The sequence below is a fragment of the Falco punctatus genome, assembly GCF_963210335.1.
Source record: "Falco punctatus genome assembly, chromosome: 1".
In the NCBI taxonomy this organism is placed as follows: domain Eukaryota; kingdom Metazoa; phylum Chordata; class Aves; order Falconiformes; family Falconidae; genus Falco; species Falco punctatus.
Genome location: NC_137580.1, coordinates 43,742,035 through 43,762,560, shown reverse-complemented (window position 1 = coordinate 43,762,560; position 20,526 = coordinate 43,742,035). Strand labels below are relative to the sequence as shown.

At 44.7% G+C, this 20,526-nt stretch overlaps 1 protein-coding gene across 14 annotated transcripts in view; it reads left to right on the top strand.

The window, feature by feature from the left end:
* The window catches only part of LOC308069030 (uncharacterized protein), a gene marked incomplete at both ends in the record, with an annotated part of 42,421 nt that extends 23,568 nt beyond the window's left edge, over window positions 1–18,853 (top strand). For 7 of the 14 annotated variants that reach the window (XR_013930241.1, XR_013930242.1, XR_013930243.1 and 4 more), the window contains one exon: window positions 797–18,853. Coding sequence is in view for 1 of the 14 variants with exons in the window: in XM_080400706.1 (XP_080256832.1) it covers window positions 797–977; window positions 2,992–3,118 (308 nt within the window). The remainder of the gene's footprint in view (window positions 1–796) is intronic. The other 7 variants (XR_013930248.1, XR_013930249.1, XR_013930250.1 and 4 more) reach the window with 7 other exon arrangements.
* Between the last annotated feature and the right edge of the window lie 1,673 nt (window positions 18,854–20,526).

The following is a 20,526-nucleotide window of genomic DNA, read 5'->3' as shown; positions in this document are numbered from 1 at the left end:
CCCAGCCATGCTCAACCTTTCCAAAGCAGTGGAGATCTCCCTCTGCGTTCCTGCGTGAGCGGGAAGAGGGCAGCATTGCTCAGCAATGCTCGAGAATCAAACAGGATGACATGAGCCGAGATTTCTTCTCTGTTCCCTGAGCTCACCTCTCCCAGCATGGTCTGTCTGTGTCTGGATCCTTTCATAGTCAGTGAGGAGAAAGACAGGGAACCATCTCGTGTAGCTTAAATGCCACCTTGAAGATGAGGTGAAGTAAGCCCTGGCAGGTTTTCTTTCTCTACTCGCTAGAAGGAGAGTTTGGAGGAGGAGCTCACATGAACGTGTGTCTATTTGGACAGTCTGTCTAGACTCAACATCTGAAAGCTTCAAGCATCTCCTTGTCAAGCCCACCTGAATCTGTCTTGTGTTAATGACAAAACTACTGTGGGCTTTTCCCTTCCTGCTCTGCCCCTGTGTAGCCCAGCAGTGCAGTATTTACCTCAAAGTCTTTCCCTTTCATACATGAACCTCCTGCAGAGGGTCTCAGCTCCTGTTTAGCACTCCAGGGCAATGTGGAGACAGCATGGCTCCTTCCAGTTGCTTGGCATCATAAATCCTTCCCCTACTGGCTTCATGAACCAAATCAATGCAAAATTGATGCACCTCAGCAGAGATCTGCTGACGTGCACCAGTCTCCCCTGATTTATGCAAGCTGAGGCTCCATCTTGTCACTGTTTGCTTGTTCCCACCCAGGGGTAGTTTGGGTGAGTAATTGATGGTGCTTCCCACTAATGCACCCTCTTCTCCTATCTCTCAGGGATGTTGCTGCACAGGCAGAAGCTGGCCCTGGGCTGGGCCACCTACCAGCAATTCATCCAGGAGATGTGCCGGGCAAGGCGGCGTGTTGCTCAGCAGAACAGGAGCATGATCCTGGGCTTATCTGTTTTGGCAGAAGGTACTGACCTACTAATGGAGATTGTGGCAGCTGCCTCATGCAGGTGACTTACAGCCGTCAGCCTGGCTTTCATTTTTTAAATTTAATTCAGACAGAGACCGGGGAAGGTGAAGAGAAGGTGAATGACACAGGAAGGATCCACAAAGGCCCTGTAACCATCTGCCCATCAGTGGGGAGAAGCAGGACAGAGAAAAACAATTATCTTCCAGAAAAGGTTGGAGTGTTGTAAATAATATTTCTTTCATCCCAGTTTCCATATGGGCCACCCCATGCAGCACAGCCCTGCTGGATGTGGCCTTCCTGGAAATAATGTCACAGCACGGGAACTGCTGCTGTGGCCGCTCGGGTTGCATGAACAGCTTGACATGGTCATGCACGTGTGGAATACCTGTAAGCTCAGCATCAATGAAAGCAACGAAAATACTTCACTAATGACTTATTACATGAATGTGTCATTTTTTAAATATACAGAAAATCCAAAATGTTTTCAATTGGCAGCTCTTCTTTGTGCATCCTCCCTGCTTTGTTGTGAGGTGGCAGCACGTTTCTCCACGAGCAGATCTGCTCAGTCAGAGGGACACACATTCAGGCTATTAACATATAGATGGGGCATCTCTGGAGAATAGGATAGGATATGGCGCCCCTTCAGACCAGCTCCTACAGGGATTTCTGGGGACAATTGCACAGCAAATGTGATGGTCCTCACCTGGGAGTTAAGTAGACCCTGGATCTCTTCCCTGGTTTAGTCTCTGATTAAATAAAGTGGAGACACATTGCTCTGGCATGATGACAGAGAAAATCTGTACAGTAGGGGAAAATATACACCAGCTGACAAGTCAGTGTCCAGAAGGGAAGAGCACAAGATACCATTTCCAGATCTGCCTTGCGTGACTTCCTTCATACATAAAAGGCTGAAGAATCTTGTCTAAAAGACCTTATCTACACCAGAGGAGTGCTTCTTGCATGTTCCCTTGGCGAACCCTTCGATTGTGGTAGCTCAGACAAGAGCACTGAAAGTATTAACAGCCAGTGGAGCTCAGGAGAGGGAGCACTCAGACTGTGAGATACAAGATATAGAGACCAAAAAAAGTCTTTTATTTAGACTCTCTTTCACTAGACTACTTTGACCCTGACTGGAGAAGTCAGATTTCCAGCACTGGCCAGGTGTCCATGCTGGATACTGCACAGTAAATAAGAGCCTTTCTCATGTTTTTGCTGAAGACGACCACTTAAGCCAGTAAGGGAGAGGTGGGCTGGTGGGAGAGGGGAGCTGGTGGAAGTGGGAACAGGGTAAAAGTAAAGCAGGGAGGTTTTGGGGCTGGTTGGGATTGGAAAGTGTTTCTCAAGCATATTTCTCTGTGTCCATGTTATGCAACAAGCTCAAGTGAATTCCCTCAGGGCCAAATCCTTTCTCAAAGCCTGCTCAGCCTTTTCTTGAAGTTTTGCATGGGGTTGATGGGAGCAGGGAGACTTCTGGGACAGCCTCATCCCCAGGCAAAGAAGATACTGAGTTCCCTGTGTGGCTGGGGGCAGGAGGCACATCTCTACATTTCCAAGCCTGGGCTTCCCCTGGGAAAGGGCTCTTAAATCAGACGGGGCAGGAGCTGTTTGCAACGTGACTCATCCGCACACTATGAACAAGCAGGCATAAACTGCTCCTGAGCTCTCGTTTCTCACCGGAAAGGCAATTCCACCCTGCTGCCTCACCCCCCCACCTCCCCCTAACACACACATATATTTCAGCTCTGTGTTGAAGTCTCGATTTTGATCTACGATCCTAGAGTGATGTGTGGGCTGGAGCCTGAGCCTGTGTAATGGTTGATCTAGGTGGGAGATTTGTCCCAATGGCAGCTATGTGTGTTGCAGCATCTGTGCCACTCCTGATGGGAGACAGGCTGTTCCCCTTCTCTCTAGTGCCATCGGCATGTGCTTTCATTTGCTCTACACAGTTTCCCAGCTGGGTGGTCAACTGCTGCAGAAGGGGAGGCAGGTCCCCTGTCCTGATGCACATTAGAAGAGGAGTCTTCTACTAATCCCCTTCTCCATGTTCTCTGCAGGAACTGCTGGGTATCTGAGCACAAAGACAGCCACAGCATCGTCTTGCAGAGGCTGAACTGGTCATCTCAAATCTCTGCTGCAGGGCTGTCCTCTGGGAAAGCAATTGTGATGGACACAGCCCAGTGAGTGGTGCTACAGGTGGCCATGGTAAGTACCAGGATGATTACCTGTTTTGCACTGAGAGCTGGGAGTAAAGGTGGGATTTCAGGGACTGAGGCAGTGGAAAAAACTATAAACAGTCGTGAGACCTGGTGCATACTATCATGAGACCCGAGACAAAATGGCAGAGTTTTGCTGCTGGAATATTCTTCTGAGTAGCAGCATTTGTCCCTGCTCGTTGCAGGAGGTTGGACTAGATGACCTTCAAAGATCCCTTTTCTGACTTTCTGGCTTCCTAGAAAGTGATTTTCCAACCAGATCTTACTAGGAGGATATTTTTCACCATGAGGGTGCTCAAACACTATCTGGAGACCACAGAGGTGGGGGCATCTTAGGGAGGTGTTCATGAGGTGACGAGACAAGGTCTGAGGCAACCCCATCTAAGCTGGCCCTGCTGGGCCAGGACACCTACATTATTCCATGATTTTCCGATTTATTTTAGGATGTGTTACCTATGCTGTTCTGTGATTACAGCTCCTCAGCCCTCCAAGCTGTCTATGTGATATTGTCCATCAGAGACCTTGAAAGCCTGGAAACCTCCTCTCTTCCAAACCCACCACTGTGTCTATCAAATGTGAAATGTTTGGCAGAGACCTTTTTAAACACGTATTATCATTAAAACCTCCCAATAACCTGAGCTTTTATCATTGTCAGAAAAAGGCTTTTTTGGGGACAGTGAAGGCTACAAAGCTAAAATCACTCAGGCAGTTTCAATTTATATACTTTAAAGAAAACTTGCCCACAAACTTTGTCTCACAGCAAAAAGTAGTGTGTGTTAAAACAGCATTGCTTGTGTCAATTTACTCTCTAAAGCCTTTAGTCTCTAAACACTTGCAGGGAGGGAAATACCCCTGTTATCCAGGGCAGCCGAGTACCAGCCTTGCAGAGCTTCCTCCCCTCCTTTGTATTTAACACCTTTTTCCAGGGTTTGGCCGCCAATTTCAACTAGTGCTGGCTGGGTAAGCTGGAATTGAGTTTGCTGTGTTTGTTCGGGAGATTTCTAGGATTTCTGGAAGGAGCAAGGCTGCTCCCAGCCTGAAGATGGCAATGCAGAGCCACCAGTCTGAGACCTGGGAAGGGCTGATGTCCCCGGGCCGGGCAGTGCCCATCACAGCCTTTCTGCTCAGCCCAGTGGCTTTAGTGGTCTGACTTTGGGTCTTCTGAATCGATGCCGAAATTAGCCCGGAGTAGATGGTGTAGAGAATTCTCTCCTAGTGCCTGAAAGGTATGACTTTTAATGAGACATCCTTGCAACATTCAGGGATAAGCAAGAAATTCGTTAGAGATACAGCCAAAATATCAAAAGATAATAATAATGACAACAAATGACTTATTCTACAGTAATATCAAGCATACCTAAACCCGATGGTGACAGGGTCTGTGTAGACAGAGCAGCACGATGGTCCCTGCCCTAAGGAGTTTGAGATCAAAGGGAATCACCTCTCCTGCTTCTATACTCTGCAGGTGTTTCAACCCATCACCACTTTCCCATGGCGAATTTAACATTTATCTTGCTGCAGGACCTTAGGAAAGTCATGTGCATGGCTGCGTTTCCCTGCAAGAAGAGAAGTGCTGGGGGATTTAGCAAAACGACATCTGGCAAGGCCAAGCTCCAAACAGGTACAAGGGTCCAGTTATTCTGCAAAGCTGCCCCCTCTCCCGGTTCTGGCATGGGACACTGCTGATCACAGCCCGTGCAGTGTTTGGTTGGTATAGGCTATTTCCACTGTAGCCAAGTGTAGTGGACTAGTGGCTGCAGAATTTGGAGGGTAGAAATAAGGAAAATGCCTTTAACAAAAATAGGGAAAAAATACTTGCTTATATGAGAGGCTCCTGAGGAGACAAAGTTTGGTTTCTTTGGGGAACGAGACCATGAGAATAGAGAAGTTCTTAATGGGACATGTACTTTCGCACCATCTAAAATTAACCCCATAGCCTCATCAATATCTTCTCTTTTGAAAAGACATCATTATCCTGCCTCCCCATGGTGGAGACAGGCTCCTCAAGCTGATTTTGACACTGCTGTGCTACAACCGTTTGTTACACTGACAAGGGCTGTGTCTAGATGAATGCTTGGGGCACATATACAAGGTAATTTCAAGGCATCTTCACTAGGAAAGACACGTTGCTAAATGCTAATCAAAATGGGCAACCATGGTGGAAACAAATGCCTGATTCAGAATATCTGGTTGTGATACACCCCGTCAGGCACACTAATGAGGATATTCAATCAGGCAGACAGATGCTGGGTTTGCTAACCTGGTCCTTAACCATGTGCCAGGGAGAAGGAAGGAAGCTGCTGATATTGAAGATAAATGTCCTTCCTGGGTATTCTGGCAGTATGCTTGTTCAGGCACTTTCCAGCTTTGGAGACCAGACTTGGAGATAGGGCTCTTAAAACCTGCACTCACATGTTGCAGCCCACATGCCCAGGATCCAGCCTGTTGCATCCCCATCTCCTGCCATTTCTCTTCCCAAAATTTTCTCTAGCCCTCATTGCCCCTTCCCAATATTGGCCTGTTATCTGACATGCAGTGCTTGCTGTTGATGCTTTTTTTCGCCCCCCAACTCCCTGCTGTGAAAATTAATGGGGGACATCTGAGCTGCCTGCTAATACTTCCAGATGACAGAAGGGAGCAGCCACAGAGTCAGCTTCCCTATTTCCCTGGTGCCTCCAGTGATGCTGCTGTTTTTCGTTGGATGGAGCTTCTTCATGTGAGTGACATAGGCTTAACATGGAAGACTGCTGGGGTGAAAAAGAGGTGAGAAGCTCTAGATAATACTGGCATTACCTCAACACCATCCCTTTTCAGTCCTTTTTCTGGACCACCTGGCTCATGGCACATGGTAACAACCGCTGTGAGCTCAACAGAATTCAAAAAGGGATGCAACATTTGTATGGACAGCATCAGGTTTTACACTAGCAACAAAGTCCAAGGGAAAAATAAACAACCCAGTGCAGAGAAATAAGCTGGGCATGAGTCAAACTGTGGCTGACTGTGGCTAGTGGAGGTTAGGAGTTGTTTTCCAGGATCTTGTTGCCTCTCTATTGCTATGGTTGACCCTAGGCATATTTCTTTAAAGCATTCAGTGCTGCCCTATGTCCGAAACGGCGGGACATCCCTGGATGAAGGCTGCTCTGATCCACCAGTTCTCTCTGGTGGGAAACTCAGTGGAGCCATGAGAAGGACAATCCACTTCAAATCCGAGTGATAGTATCCACAGATCAGTCAGAAACGTGTTTCCTTTTAGGACACTCAGCTGGTCCCGTCACAAGGTGCACAACCCAGTGAATGCAAATCGTGCAGGTTTTCTCCCCCACACACAACTTCAGGGAAAACAGATTTTCCGTAAGGCTGGAGCGATGCTTTTTGTGTGAGTGCCTTAGTGCCATCTCCCGGGTGGAAGGGGAAATTCTCATTTTGGAGGTGCAACGTGTGGTCTGAACACCCCTGGCTGCGCAGGTTTAGTCATTCAGCCACCGGGTGTATGAGTGTGACATCAGGATAGCACACTGCCTCATCCTGCTAAATGGCTAAATAAATGTCATCCTTAGGATGTATAATGGAGATGTCTGTTCAGGGAAAAGGATGCTCTGGATTTCATCCCTCATCATCACCGTGAATTTGCAATGAATGTTTTCCATCTTTAATCTTGTCTTTTATATTTCCCAGCATGGAAGAACAGACTGAATGCTGAACTTACTTGGTGCATACTTTATGGGAGAATTCATTCTAAAATGATCAGAAGTCAATCCAATGATGACTATTTATCTACTTTGAGGATTTCTAGATCTCTCTGCAAATTATCTCATTGGACATTAGAGGTGTAAAACCTCCTTGCTGAATAGTTTAATGAATTAGACAGTGCTGAAAGACAGGCTAAAACATGTCTGTGGCCATGCTGGTCCCCACTACAGAACACCCACTTCACCGAAGAGTGATCGAACCCTCAAATGTGTTGGATCCTGTCTGAAGCTTGCATGGGAACAGGCAGAATTCCCACTGCAATAACTTCCATGGAAGAGCACGGTTAAGAAAAACTAGTGGTTTATGACAGAACGGGCATAAATTTTCAGAGGTATTTGTACAAATGTAATTAGAAGCTGAATTTAGCCCAACAGGGTCAAAACATTGATGCTTGGGGTCTCATTAGCATAGTGTGAAATTTGTAAAAGAAAAGCACCTGCAGTAACACCGCTTGGACACCTGCACTGCTCTGCAAACAGCATTGCTTGCTGAACACCAGCATTTCTTGGAAGGCCGCAAGGACATTCAAGGGCTGATCCTCAGCCCCATCACAGAGCAATTGACTTTTCCTTCTGTTTTGAAGAAAATTCTTCCCATGGCCACCACCCAGCCCGCAATGATGCAATAAATAATTCAGCATGTGCTTAACATTAATCCTTATAAATAGTCCCACTACCCTGTTAGGTGCTTATGTTAGAGCAGAACAGCTCTGAACACATCTGTAGTCACACCACTTCGGTGGGCTGAAAAGCAGAGTTCCCATGGATCACCGTGGAGCAGTGATTCCCTGAAGAGGACTCCATCAGTGCAGCATCTCTGATCTCTTCATCACAAGACAACTAACCATGTGCTTAAAGCGATTGTGTGTTTACGAGTTTTGTTGGAACAGGTTCTTCATGTAATGTTTTATAATATAGCGGTGATGGAGAGGGTGAGAAATGCCCTTCTTCAGAGGGGGCTGAAGGAGCAAGACTTAAAGATCAAAACCACCATCTGCTGCAGCCAGGTCTCCTCTGGTAAGTCCTGCCCATGGCTCAGCCACCAACCTGAGCAGAAATCATAAGCAAAAGGAAAGAATCTGTCAATTAACATGTTTCACCAAACTGTGATTTTTGTCAAGGGATGATGATTAAACAAAGTTTTGGGAGTAGTATAGTTTTAATGAAACTTTCCTGGGCTAAGGGCAGATTTAAAAAGAGATAGAGAGAAAGAGAGAGAAGCGAGAAAGGCTTATTGTGAAGTAACTGATAGCTTGGCAGTTGAGAACAAAAGCAACTGCCGACCACTCCTCCCAGTTTTCCTAAAATCAAGTATTTTGCTTTCCAACCAGGCTTGCCTGGCCTCGTGCCTGTTTCCATGTTGTTTCTGTGTGGCAGCTCAGGTTCTGTTAGTGTTTGGGACCACGTCTGCTGGGCTGAAGTGTGGGACGCTACCTTCATAGAAACTCATAAGCACTGAAGTGGTCTTCACTGCCTTTATTTGATCGTGCTTAAATGAAGAGAGGTTCTTTGGCTTGGTTAAAAACTACATGAATCATCCAGTAGGAAATGAAAGAGAATGTATTACTGAGATGTAATGATTCCATTTATGGTATACAGATCTCCCCGATGCTGCCACAAGATAAAAATGAATTTGCAGTTGTAAAGGACTACATGATGATGACAAGTCCTCTACATGCTTGGCCTGCGCTCAGCTCAGGGGCAGGTACCATATGCTTGCCTCAGTTCTCCCTCTTTTGGAAGAAAGCAGGCATGCCTGCTCTTGGGCTTGGCACTCCTGCACACTGCGTGGTCAGCTGGCACATTTCTTGCTGGATTTGCCTCCAGCAGATATAAGCCACATTGGTAAAGCTGTTGGAATTTTCCACTGATTTTTTTTTTTTTAATTGGAAAGAACATATTGTGTAATACTAATGCTTTGATTTTGCCCATATTTTTCAGTTCTCCTTTAGTGAGATCAAAATGAAATGTTTCAACCAAAGGTTGAGCTGACCCCAATGTTTTACTTTCCTCTTTAGCTTCTCAGTCACTGGACCTTGGGAAAGTTGTCCTGTGCGTGGCCTGAGCCTTCCCTTTACCTTGCAGGTCATACCTGGTGCAGAGGACACATCTCAGGTACTTGGGGACCACATGGTTTTTGTAAGACCTAAGCACTGTCACACTCCCAGTGAATGGTGGTGCCATCCAGCCAGGTCTGTCCTCCTAAGGAGGAGACAATCTTACATGGAACTAAGCCTATATGAAACATCTCCTTTTTTTCTTTTAACATTGTCAAATGGAAATGTGCTATAAGATTTGCAAATTTAATTCTCATCCTTCCGTGGCCAGCTGGAGACATACAGCTGTATATATCAGCAGTAAAATGAGATGCCAAAGCAACAGATTTTATTTCTCCATAGGCTGCATATCTGGGGAAGATATTCCCACAAATGATACATGGCTCCTGGCTGGTTTGCTGATAATGAGACAGTTAATTAAATAGGTCAGCAGGGCAAACAGTTACATCAGAAAGCTCCTGCTCTAATCAACCTGTGAGACTCTTCCAGCCTGGCTATGCCAGCTGCTGGCGCCTTCAATCTCAGTTCACAGTACAAAATGTCACTGTATTTACCCCTGGAATGTGCATATAAAAGACATAAATAAATATGAAAAGTGAAAACAAGCACTTCAGTGGTTTATGTCAATCAAGCTGTCTTGAGTGTCATGTAGAAGAGCAGATACAGGCTGTGATTTGCTACTGTGTATAATTACCTACACCCTCTTCAATTCAGCTGTGACACATTCTAGCAAAAAAACTCATTTACCTGGAGGGGCAGATCAGCCGCATTGCGCCACAGGTGACGGAGAATCTCCCAAAATCAGATTACCTTTCTCATTCTGGCATGATCACCCTTGTGCATTCTTGCTGAGAACTTGGGCTCGTGTACCCTGAAAGCTGCATCCAAAGGCTATTGAATTCCCTGGAAAAGTATCTGTTTATTTCGAGAGGCTTAGACTTTATAGCAGTTGAATAAAAATTAGTAAGAGGAGCCCCTGCCATGGCTCTTTGCTTGCAGTCCCATGGCTGAATGAGCTCACCTTCCCCATCGCCCTTCCTTGCCCTGGTGCCTGCAGCGGTTACAGCTCCCTGCCATAAAACCAGTAAAACCAATATTGCTGTTGCTAGTCCCAGCCTGCAGGTTTTAGGCTAACTCTGCCTCATGCTAGCTTTGCAAGGCACTGGTGCTGAGTTAGGTTAGTTTACATGATCATGCTGGGTACTATATGTGATGGGGCATTAAAGATGGGTTAATAGCAGAACCCTTAAAAATAGTGGTTCTGGCTCAAAAAGAGCCCCTAAAGCTACAAACACCCCCTTCAGAGGGTTTTTGACCTAATTTGATCACCCACCTTTTCCAGGGCAGAGTCAGCTGCCCCTACAGTCACCCTCATCCTAACCATGCCAGCACATGGTGCTGGGTGAAACCCACCTGGCTTTTTAAATGGCTTTGTGGCCAAGGCGGTTTTTCACTCTGAAGGAACACTGCATTGAGCAGGACCCTCCCTTCCCCCGAAATTTCACCTCTGGGAAGGAGAAGGAAAGTACCTCAGTGTGAGCCCCAAACTCCCATGCCTGCACCTGCTGGGGAGGGAAGGACTGGCTGGGTTGGGGAGTGGATGGACGGGGATGCTCCTGGGGATGGGGCTTGTGTGACAGGACAGAAATCTCAGAGGCTGGAGATGAAACGCTCCGTCTGAGTCACCTCAGCTCTGCAATGCAGGTGCTTTCCCATCACTGTATTCCCGACTGTTTTGACCACTCTTCTGGGGATGACCAATATCTGAGTCATTCCCTCATAAAGCTGCTTCTGGATTCACGTTTTCCACGGTTACTGCACATCCTCTAAAAGATGTTTTCCTATTCAAGTACCAGTTTTTCTTCCCCTTGGAGATGGCAAGAATCCAGTCCTCTGTCCCTTGATCACTCAAAACCTTGACCAATATGAATAATTAATAGTCTTATCTGGGGGATGACATTGAAAACTTGGTTTTTTGTTTATTTCCACATTTAAACAAACCATGGAGAACGGGTTTAAAAGGAATCCTGAAGGCACATCTATGCTGCTAAATGAGTGGGCCAGGGAAATCAGCTGAAGAACTGGACCACTGTGGTCCACACAGCTGTATTGGCTTACTCCACAGCTCTCCAAGACAACCCTGCTATAGAGGACTGGCCTCAAATAGTGTGGATGAAAGTCAGCTATGGCTGCTCAGTCTTGTGGCCAGAGTTTGGTCTTGACCATTTCTTCTGTAGCCCTGTGTCTGTATACATCTCTGTGAATGTATCTATAAATATGTGTGTGTCTCGACCTAATTATGTGCACAGTACTGTATTTGCAGGAAATGTAGCACGCTCACCCCTTGCTCCAGATGTCTGGCATCCGAAGTGTCCAAGTTACAGCTCCTCTTAATCAGTCCCTTGTGCATCATACTGTACCTCCCGCACCCAGTTGCCATCTGCCATTTATCTATCACGAACCATTCATTCACACAAGTATTTTATTGTCATGTTAAGCACCCAGGCAAGCTGCAGCAATTATCAGCTTTGCGAGTTCAAGTTTTAATGCCCTACTTGGATATTCCCCGGCTGCACACCGTCCTCCATACAGCACCACTTACTGAGGGCCAACCTTTGCTCATCTTGTGACACTGTAAAGATATTTATTGAGATGTGCAACAACAATCAACATTCATCTCTTCTAGCTTGTGTCAGGTGCTGTCATTGTGTAGTTTTTCTGGCAGCAACGATTGCAGAGAGCTGAAAACGGATGGTTACATATCTGACGCAGCTGAGAGGGAAGCATGTTTAACTGCCAGATCACAAATGGTAAGTGGTAATATCCATTAGTGCCAGAAGCATCGTGGTAGTCCCTGCGTGCCCTTCACCTCCAGGTTAGCACTAATTGCATTGCCAGGCTTGGCCATACAGCGCAACACACAGTGACAACTAAAATCGCTTTTCCTGTGAAGAAAGCTCAGAGATAGTAACCAACTGACTATAAATCTCCACTGGCAACTAATGAAAAATCTGCATTTTTCCTTCCCATTCTGTGGCCAGAAATACAGCACCCGTACACTGCTGAAGCCTATTATGGGTTAGTGGGCATTTTGCAATAATAAAGTGGGGTAGGCACTTGCTTCAGTCAGTCTATTTATTGTGCCAAGGGCAAGATGAAACCTCAGCTTTTCATGTTGTGAATAAAATATTAAGCTCCTGGGGTTTTGGTTTGTTTTGTGAGCAATGAATAACAGGAGAATTGGTGTGGTCTGACACTGAGCTGGAAACTTCAGCACAGCTCAGACTAGATTATCTTCAGCCTTTTTCTGACCTTTAGCCTCAGACTTTTTTTTTTTTTTTTTTTTTTTTACTGCAGAAGAACTTGCTCCCGAGTGCGGACCACTGATGACTACTAACACAGGTGTGTGTCATTGCTGTGGGTTTTGCATTCAAATGATCATACTGTAGCAGTGATACAGTTTTTTGGAACTGTAAACTGGAATTTGGAAAGACAGCAGCAGATCACCAGTCAGAGCCTCATGGAGCAGAGTCTGAAAACCAGTACGGCCATAGATCTCACTGGGGCCTTTGGCTTATATCAGGAGTCTCAAGAACAGGACAGGAAAGAGTGCTGTAAGTAGGTTTAAATCCTTGATGCATCCCTGTTCAGACTCATGGCTTGTTTTCCTCTAGGTATTTCCAAGCTGCAGTGAGCACTTTGGCCATTGCTTGCAAGGCTGCCCATAGGATGCGCTGTATAGGGCACCATAGTCTATGCCACAAGCAGACTGAACATGCCACAGAGGACACAGAGGAGTGGGTATTCCTCTGTGGGAGGGCTCAGAAAGCTGTAGGTCAGTCCTACTGTGGAGCTCTGTGTTGTTTTCATGAACAGATCTGTGAGTGCCTACAGGAGCCCTGCAGACTCCAGAAAATTCCTCCCCCATATTTGTTCATCCCCAGCTGACATTCCAGCTGACCAGGCTTGGCAGACACTGTCTGATGCACTTGCTAAAGGATTCCTGTAGGCAAAAAGGAAAACTAAACTTCCCACTTTTTTTTTTTTTCAACACTGAAAATGTGTTTTTGAAATGTGAGTCACTTCCCAAAGAGTCCCAGTGACTTAGAGGTCGATGGCTGTGCCATAAAGGGATTTAAGTACACAAGCCCAAATGTATGGCTTTGAAAGCTGTACCTAGGCAGCACTGGAAGCCCGTGTGTCCCTGTGCTTTTAGTAGGAAGGGTCTTTAGGGAGCTCATCATCTAACAAAGAAAGAGGATCCTAATAGTTTTTCAGTGGTGGTCTAATCCAATTCATGTTAGGTTTATCATTTAGAACTGATGCTCAAACCTTTCAAGCAGGACCTCACCTTATACACCTGCTGAGAAGGCAGAGTCTGGGGAACCAGGCTGGGATGGGGGATGCTCTCCAAACCCTTCTGCTTTGGTGCGGTTCCTGTTCACACCGAGTTCCCACCACTCATCATGGCTGGCAGGGACCTGCGGGTCCGTGGGTCCAGGTGCTTGCAGAACACTGGAAAATTGCTGAGTATGGTGACAAGGTGCTTTTTAGCAAGGGTGCTCAGGAACACTCAGAGCATTCATCTCACAGTGCTGTTATCCTCTTTCAGGCACTCTTCTGTCTGAGTTTGGTGCCTTTAAACCCACTGTGATGCAAAGGGAGACCTGGGCGTGTGGGAAATGTGATCCAGAAACAGCTGGGAATGGGAAGCTGCTGGACATAACCATGGAGCGATGTTGAGCCCAACCCTTCTCTGGGAAATCAGGCAACTTCCCCCACTTTGAGGAGGAAAGAAAAAACGTCTCCTGCTGTTCATGGCCTTTTTCATGAGGCTTAGCCAGGAATGCCTCCTTATGTGGGGATCTGGTGGTAAGAGCTGTGGCTGGGAGGAGATGACACTCAGATAGCTGTGGAAGAGCATCTGAAAAAGCTTACTCTGTTCCTCTGTTCACCAAAACTAGTTTCTACCTACTTTCGGATAAAAAAATTAAAACATTTGTTTCTCAGTTTAGAAAAAATAAGTCTTTGGGTTTCCCATTTCCCAGTGGTTTTGCCAACCAATAGGCCCCATCTAAAGAGATAAAGAATGCTGAACAGGAAATTAAATCTTTACAAAGCAGGCTTTTTTTTTTTTTGCTTAAACACAGAACTGGGAGGGTAAAGTTAAAATCCAAGCACCACACAGTCAAAACAGGCTGGTTTTCATGTGTCAGAGTTTGAAATTAAAAATATAGATTGACTCCAGCCACAGCTTTTTTATACCACATTTATCCTTGATAGAGATGAGGGTGAGTTGTGGGAGAAGGATGCCACTGCAGAAGTGTAGTGGAATGAAGGTGGGTTAATTATCATTGATAATATACAGCTGTGGGCTGGCTTCAGGGGGGGTGGGTTGGCTGATGTAGGTAAGGTGCAGCTGTGGCTGGTTCTGTTAAGTGGTTGAGAGCCAATGAAAAGAGAGCAGCCGAGGAAGAAGAGGGGAGGGAGGAAGAAGCAAGAGAGACAGAATGCATGCCCTGGATAAGAGGAAGGCAGCAGAGGGACTGGCATGAAGAGTATGCTGACACGAGATGGTAAAAGACATTGTTGCAGCTTGATAGTCTGGAGAGTGCTGCGACACAGAAGGAATAGCCAAGTGGGACGTTGTTGCTAGTAACCTATAAATTATACACAGAGAATTGCTGCTTGTTTAATCTTACACTCAAAGCCAATCAATACATTTTCTAGTCTGCACTGATGGAAGCTCACGGGCTTGCCTGGGTAACCTGGCAGCATGTTTTGGGTGAGCATTGTCTCTTGCTAATTCCTTACCTCTGATGAGCCACTTCTGCCTCAGCAATGAATTCTCACATTGCTGCGGTAACATATTTTTGTTGTTTTATGTTACACCAGAAGCCAGTGAAGAAGCACTCCTAGGTACCTCCACCTAAGGAGTTTAGAAAGGGTATTTTTCTTCTTTGAAAAGATATGAGCACTGGGTTTTCTTTTTATTGCTTTCACATAGATTCAGTCTTACAGAAAAGCAATTTCACCTGAGATTAATTTATCCTTATAAAATAACCCTGTCTCCACTTTAGAAGTGGTTGGTTTTCACTGTATGTGGCTTATTTTTCAACCAAACTAAAAATATTTTTGCTTTTTAGTGGGATTTTTCATTTTCTTACTAAATGCAATAAAGTTTATGAAGAGTCAGAAATAAGTTTCCCTTTTCCCCGCTATCAAGCATGAAATACTGGGTTTCAGACTCATCCTCCTAACAGAAATGTTTTCTGTAACCTGCTATCCCACTGCAATGGGATTTTGTGTGTTTTGAGTAAGCATAAACCAATAAGTAGACTGAAGTCTTTTTTTAAAATCAACATCATCAGCCACCTCTTCTGGACACCAAATGTCTAAAGATCCGCTCAAGACGTTGTACAGAGGAGACAGTAATGCTTTCTTTTATCATGCCTTTCTTTTATGGTTCTATTCAGGCATTTTTTGCCAGGCTTATTCTAGTTTTTGAGACCAATCTGGTTAAAACAAGTATTATCATTCAAGTGGCAGAGGATGCTGGCACAAATCAATTACTGAACACGCTCTTGCTTTAACAGCCTAGCTGCAGAATTGCATATATTGGCTTTGCAATCCACAGAAGCACAGCGCCCACAACTGAAATGCTGCTTGTTTTTTAATTGACAGCCTTTCTATCAGAGGAACCTGGGGAATATGGTCAATACATAAATCAACACATTGGGAAAAAGAAATCAGGTTGCAGGGTTCTGCTCTGAGATCTTCAATTTTGTGAGTCATGCAATTCACAAGCAAAGGTTAAAAATGTTCTTGGGCTTTAATTTGTCGTAACATAGGGGTTGCCACACTTTACTGACTTCTGTGTCTCTTAATAAAAATATGGAGAAATTTCATATGCAAATTCTCTTTCTAATGCATGTTTAATTAGAAACTTAATTGACTTGAGCTAAGTATTTCTGAACTCTGGTAAAGAAAATGAACATTTAAAGTTCCCTTAAGGCCATCATACCAAGCACTAGCCAGAAAAATAGCATTTTGTTTTACCAAAATTAAAGGCTTTAACATGACACTATGTGAGACCAAGACCTGTCAAACATCCAAAGGGGCAGCGGGTAGGACAGCTGGGTCCAAACTGGGCAGAGTGGGGGGACCCTAGACTGTTGCAGGTTTTTTTCTTTTACCAGAAACTCTGTTTTGCTTTCTGTTCCCCAATAATTCTTTTTATGTTTTTTTTTTTGTTGTTTGTTTTTTTTTGGGGTGGGTGGGGAGGGTCTCTATTTCTATAATATTTTTGCTTCTTTTTAATGAAGTATTTGCTTCTTTTTAATGAAGCATTTCCCAAGCAGTCACCTTACTGGAAAGTGCTTGAATTGCTCTAATTAAAGCAGCCCTTGAGGACATCTTGTGTTTTCATTAAAAAAGGAACAGCATATGATACTCTCCATTACTGCTCTGTGCAACGTGAACTCTAAAAAAAAAAAAAAAATCCAATTATCAGAAAAATCATCTTCATATACCTTTTAATATTCTGCAATAAATTAGAAAAAAACATCTGACGGCCTAAGATCTGATGACCCATCAAAGGGACCTGTTCCCCAGGATGAAGCTTTGGGAAATGCACGTTCAGGGCTTGTGTTTGGGGAGTTGAGTTGTAGCTAAATCTCTGCAAATGTACAAGAGCAAAACCTGCACTACAGAGACTGAACTGGGCAGCTCACAGCTTCGGGAGCACCAGGAACTCAGGCAAACATCATCATGCAAGCTGCTTTTTCAACTAAGGAGACTTTTGAATCAGCTTGAGGAAGCTGAGATAAAGCAAGCCCACAGGTCCTCTTCCAAACTAAGCTCTCCTTGTAGGGGTCTTGCTGAAGTTCAAGCATGCCGGTGTTCTGCCCAGCGAGAGGAGGGCAGGACCTCGGTGCACAGCAGGGCTCTCTTTGGGTGGGCTCTCCTGGCTTCAAAAGCAGAGTTGCACAGCCTGAGCGGTGCGATGCAAAGAGTAAAGCTTTGCTTCAGGTAGCGTCAGCTGTTGGACTCAAACATGACAGTGCCTCCCACTAATGTCCTGGAAAACCTGAAGGTCACTCTGTCTTTAATCTGCTTTTCTAGAGGTGCCTGATTTGGGAAATACCAGCTTTGTGGCTATGGATGGTGTCACTTCAGATCTATGGAATAAATGAAAACTTCATCAACATAATCAGAAAAAGGTAGTTCTGCAAAGAAAAGAAAAGATGTCAGAACATCTAACCTGTGTTCTTGTTTATATCTGGTTCCTTTTCTATATTCAGATTTTTCTTATCTAACTTGATTAAAACTGATTTAGTAAAACTAAATAAATAGTCTGAATACCAATTCTTTGAATCTGATCTATATTTATCTAGCATAAATCATATTTATCTAGCATAAGTCAGGGTCAAATAAACCAACACAGGCTTGTATGAAGAAATATTGTCCCTGCCTTTTGCACTGTCCAGCTGGATTAAAAGGGGACATCTCTGTAACCACCTTTGGAGAGAGAAGAGGGATACCTCTCACCAGCTGCTGAGCACCCCTCATCTGCCAGAGCCTGCTCTTCCCCCCTCTCCAACTGAGCTATCTGTGGAGCTTCCTAGGCATCTCAGTCAAAATTACCCAGGTCAGCTTAAATGTAGCCGACAGGTTTGTCTCTAGCAGCCGAATTTGACTAAAATAAGCGTTAGTGTGTGCACACAGGCAGTACTCTGGCAAAGCAGCAAGAGATGTGGGGGCAGGGCCATGGGGCTCTGATCCTGTGCAACCCAGCATGGGCATCATTCCCTTAGTGCCTCTGCTGCAAATATGTGCAAAGCCTTCAGGCAAATACCTTCTCTGAGCAAGAAAAGAGGCTTTATTTAGAGCCTGATCTAGCAGCTTCACTAGACTTTGGAGCAGATCCATTGACAAAGAGTTAAAGTGCAGCTTTGGCAGAATTAAAGCGTTTAAGTACAATAGACCCAGTATTAAAACAAGCAGCCAAAACGTAAAGAGGGCCAGGTACCTGAGATGTCAAAGACAACTGTCCCAGGGAATTTCTATAAGGAAAACTTGCTTAGAGACCTAAAATCCTCCTGAGTGCACCCAGAGGAGCACATGATAGCTTTGGGTAAACACCTAGCTACTTATCTCTAGACTGATGCTGCCTGGGAATTCATAAGTAAGGCAGACCTGTGCTGAAAACCTATCAGAATCACATACAGCACGGATAGGATGCACAGAGAGGAGGGAACAGCTGACATTTGGCTAATAATAGTAATAATTCCATTCAACAAGTGCAAAGTCCTGCACCTGGAGAGGAGCAACTCTATATGCTGGGGGTTATCCGGCTGGAAAGCAGCTTGGCAGAAAAGGGTCTGGAGGTCCTGGTGAACACCCGGTTGAACATGAGCCAGCAACTTGCCCTTGCATCCAAGAAGACCAGAGGCTTTCCGCTGGGTGCAGACAGCATGATCTGAGTGTAGCACAGCCACAGAGCTAATACAGACACTAAACTCTACAGACTGTTCCTCCAGCACCGTGCTCTCCGAAGGATGGGGATAGAATTCATGGAAAAAAAGCAGAAAAGGAGGAATATTTATCCTTTTATTATAGAAATATTAACTTCTGCTCTGTAATGTTGAATCCCGGTTTCCCATGAAAGCAGTCCTTTGAGTGAAAAATAGGATGTAGCCACCCTGCTTTTGTTAAGTACAGAGTTTTCTTAGTGTGTGCACACACATATACATAAATATATATCACAGCTTTGAATATTCCATCTTAGATATGTCAGTGACAGAAACTCAGACACCAAAAGCATGTAAAATGGAAATGGGAGAAAAGTACCTGTTCCCTCACTGAGATGACAAAGGCATTCAGCAGAATTAAAGATTGCCAGAGCCGAAGCCAGCTATGAAAAACAGAATAACCAAAAAGTAGGCAAATCTGTGTTTTAATATTCCAGATCAGGCAGTGAAAAGCAGATAGATTATTAGTATTTTAAAGGAGGTCTTTGGTCCTTAGGGTTCAGCCTGACACAGTTGGCAACAGAAATATTTTTTTGGACTTTGTTCATAAATTATTGGCTAGATAAAGCAATTTGTGTTATAGATCCACACAGAGACAGCACCTGGTGCGCTGCTTTCTGTGAATGCCTGGGAGAGAATTAGCAAGCTGGATGTTCAGGGGGAAAGGGGAAAAACAAATATGAGAACGCAAAGAGCTGATACAGAGATCTGCTGGGCGGGTACAGTTCATTGGCAAGGCAATGTACACACTCACACACATATCCCCCAGCCCCGCCCACCCCCCCACCCCCACCCCCCCAGTTTCTGTTGTCCTTATCAATGATGCAAGTTTTTCATTCCCTTCCCCACTTTCTTTATATTTGTTTCTGAAAAGGACAAGGGTTTGATGAGATGGAGTTTTGTCCTGCTACTAACGAGCTATGTATTCCAGCTCATAGGAGTTCATCTTCTTAGCAGACAAGATGGAATCAGCCGCTTTTATATCATAACCTCTTAAATGAAGTTTCCCTCTCTCCTGCTCCTTCTGAGACCCAGCAGATGCAATTGTGCAGTGGCAGATGGCACAGCTGGGCAGAGGTGCCAGGAGCTGCTGGTGCTTTGCATGCAAGCCCATAACAACCCACCAACATGTGCAATGATGCTCGCTGGCTCCCAGACTGTTTCATTTTTTATCTTCCTTCACTGACCTCGCATTTATATTTAAGCCCTTCTCTTGCCATCCAGATTTTATGGCCAAGTAAGATAAGCACATCCTAAAAATAAATAAAACAAATATCCTTAGAGTATAACATCTAATTTCCAGCACATGCTCCTTTAATCTCCCCAGGGCTTACTTAACTTTGGAGCAAAACACCCTTGCCAGAGTTTGATTTCCCATCACCTTGAAGCAGCATGTTTCTCATCCTGCTAGTTTAAACATATCCTGTTTCTACAAACACTTCCATATATATTCAGATCAGGTGCGTATTCTCAGCACAACCGTGGGCAATTAGCCCACACTTTCCGGTGGAACAGCAGCGCTTTAACTGCTCTGTTCAACTTTCCACCCATGGAGCTGCAAGGCATATTGCAGCATTAGTTAAGCTTAAAAAGACAGGTGATGGTATGGTTTCTGTATGTGAATGCTCTATGGATTTAGCATCACCAAGTTACTGAAGTTAGTAAAGGGTTTTTTCTGTATTGGCAAAGGAATTAAGTTATACAGCTCTAAAGTATTTTCTAACCATATTTGTGATTTTATTGCAATGTACTTGGGGGGAATTATGTTCTTTAAAAAAAAAAGGGTATTTGCTGCAAAAAATTGTGTGTAGACAGGCTTTGAGTTTTGTAAATATTTTGAGATTCTTGCGTGAAAATATGAAATACCAACCTTGCCAGACAACGTTTTATTCTTCAGCTATGAATCACATCAGTAAACAAGTCTCTCCTGGATTCGAGATGAAATGTCTGGGAAAAAAGATTATTAGTTTGCTGTTGGCTGCACTCTTCAGTGTAAGGTATGGTCTGTGTTATTTTGTATTTACGTCCATTCCACTC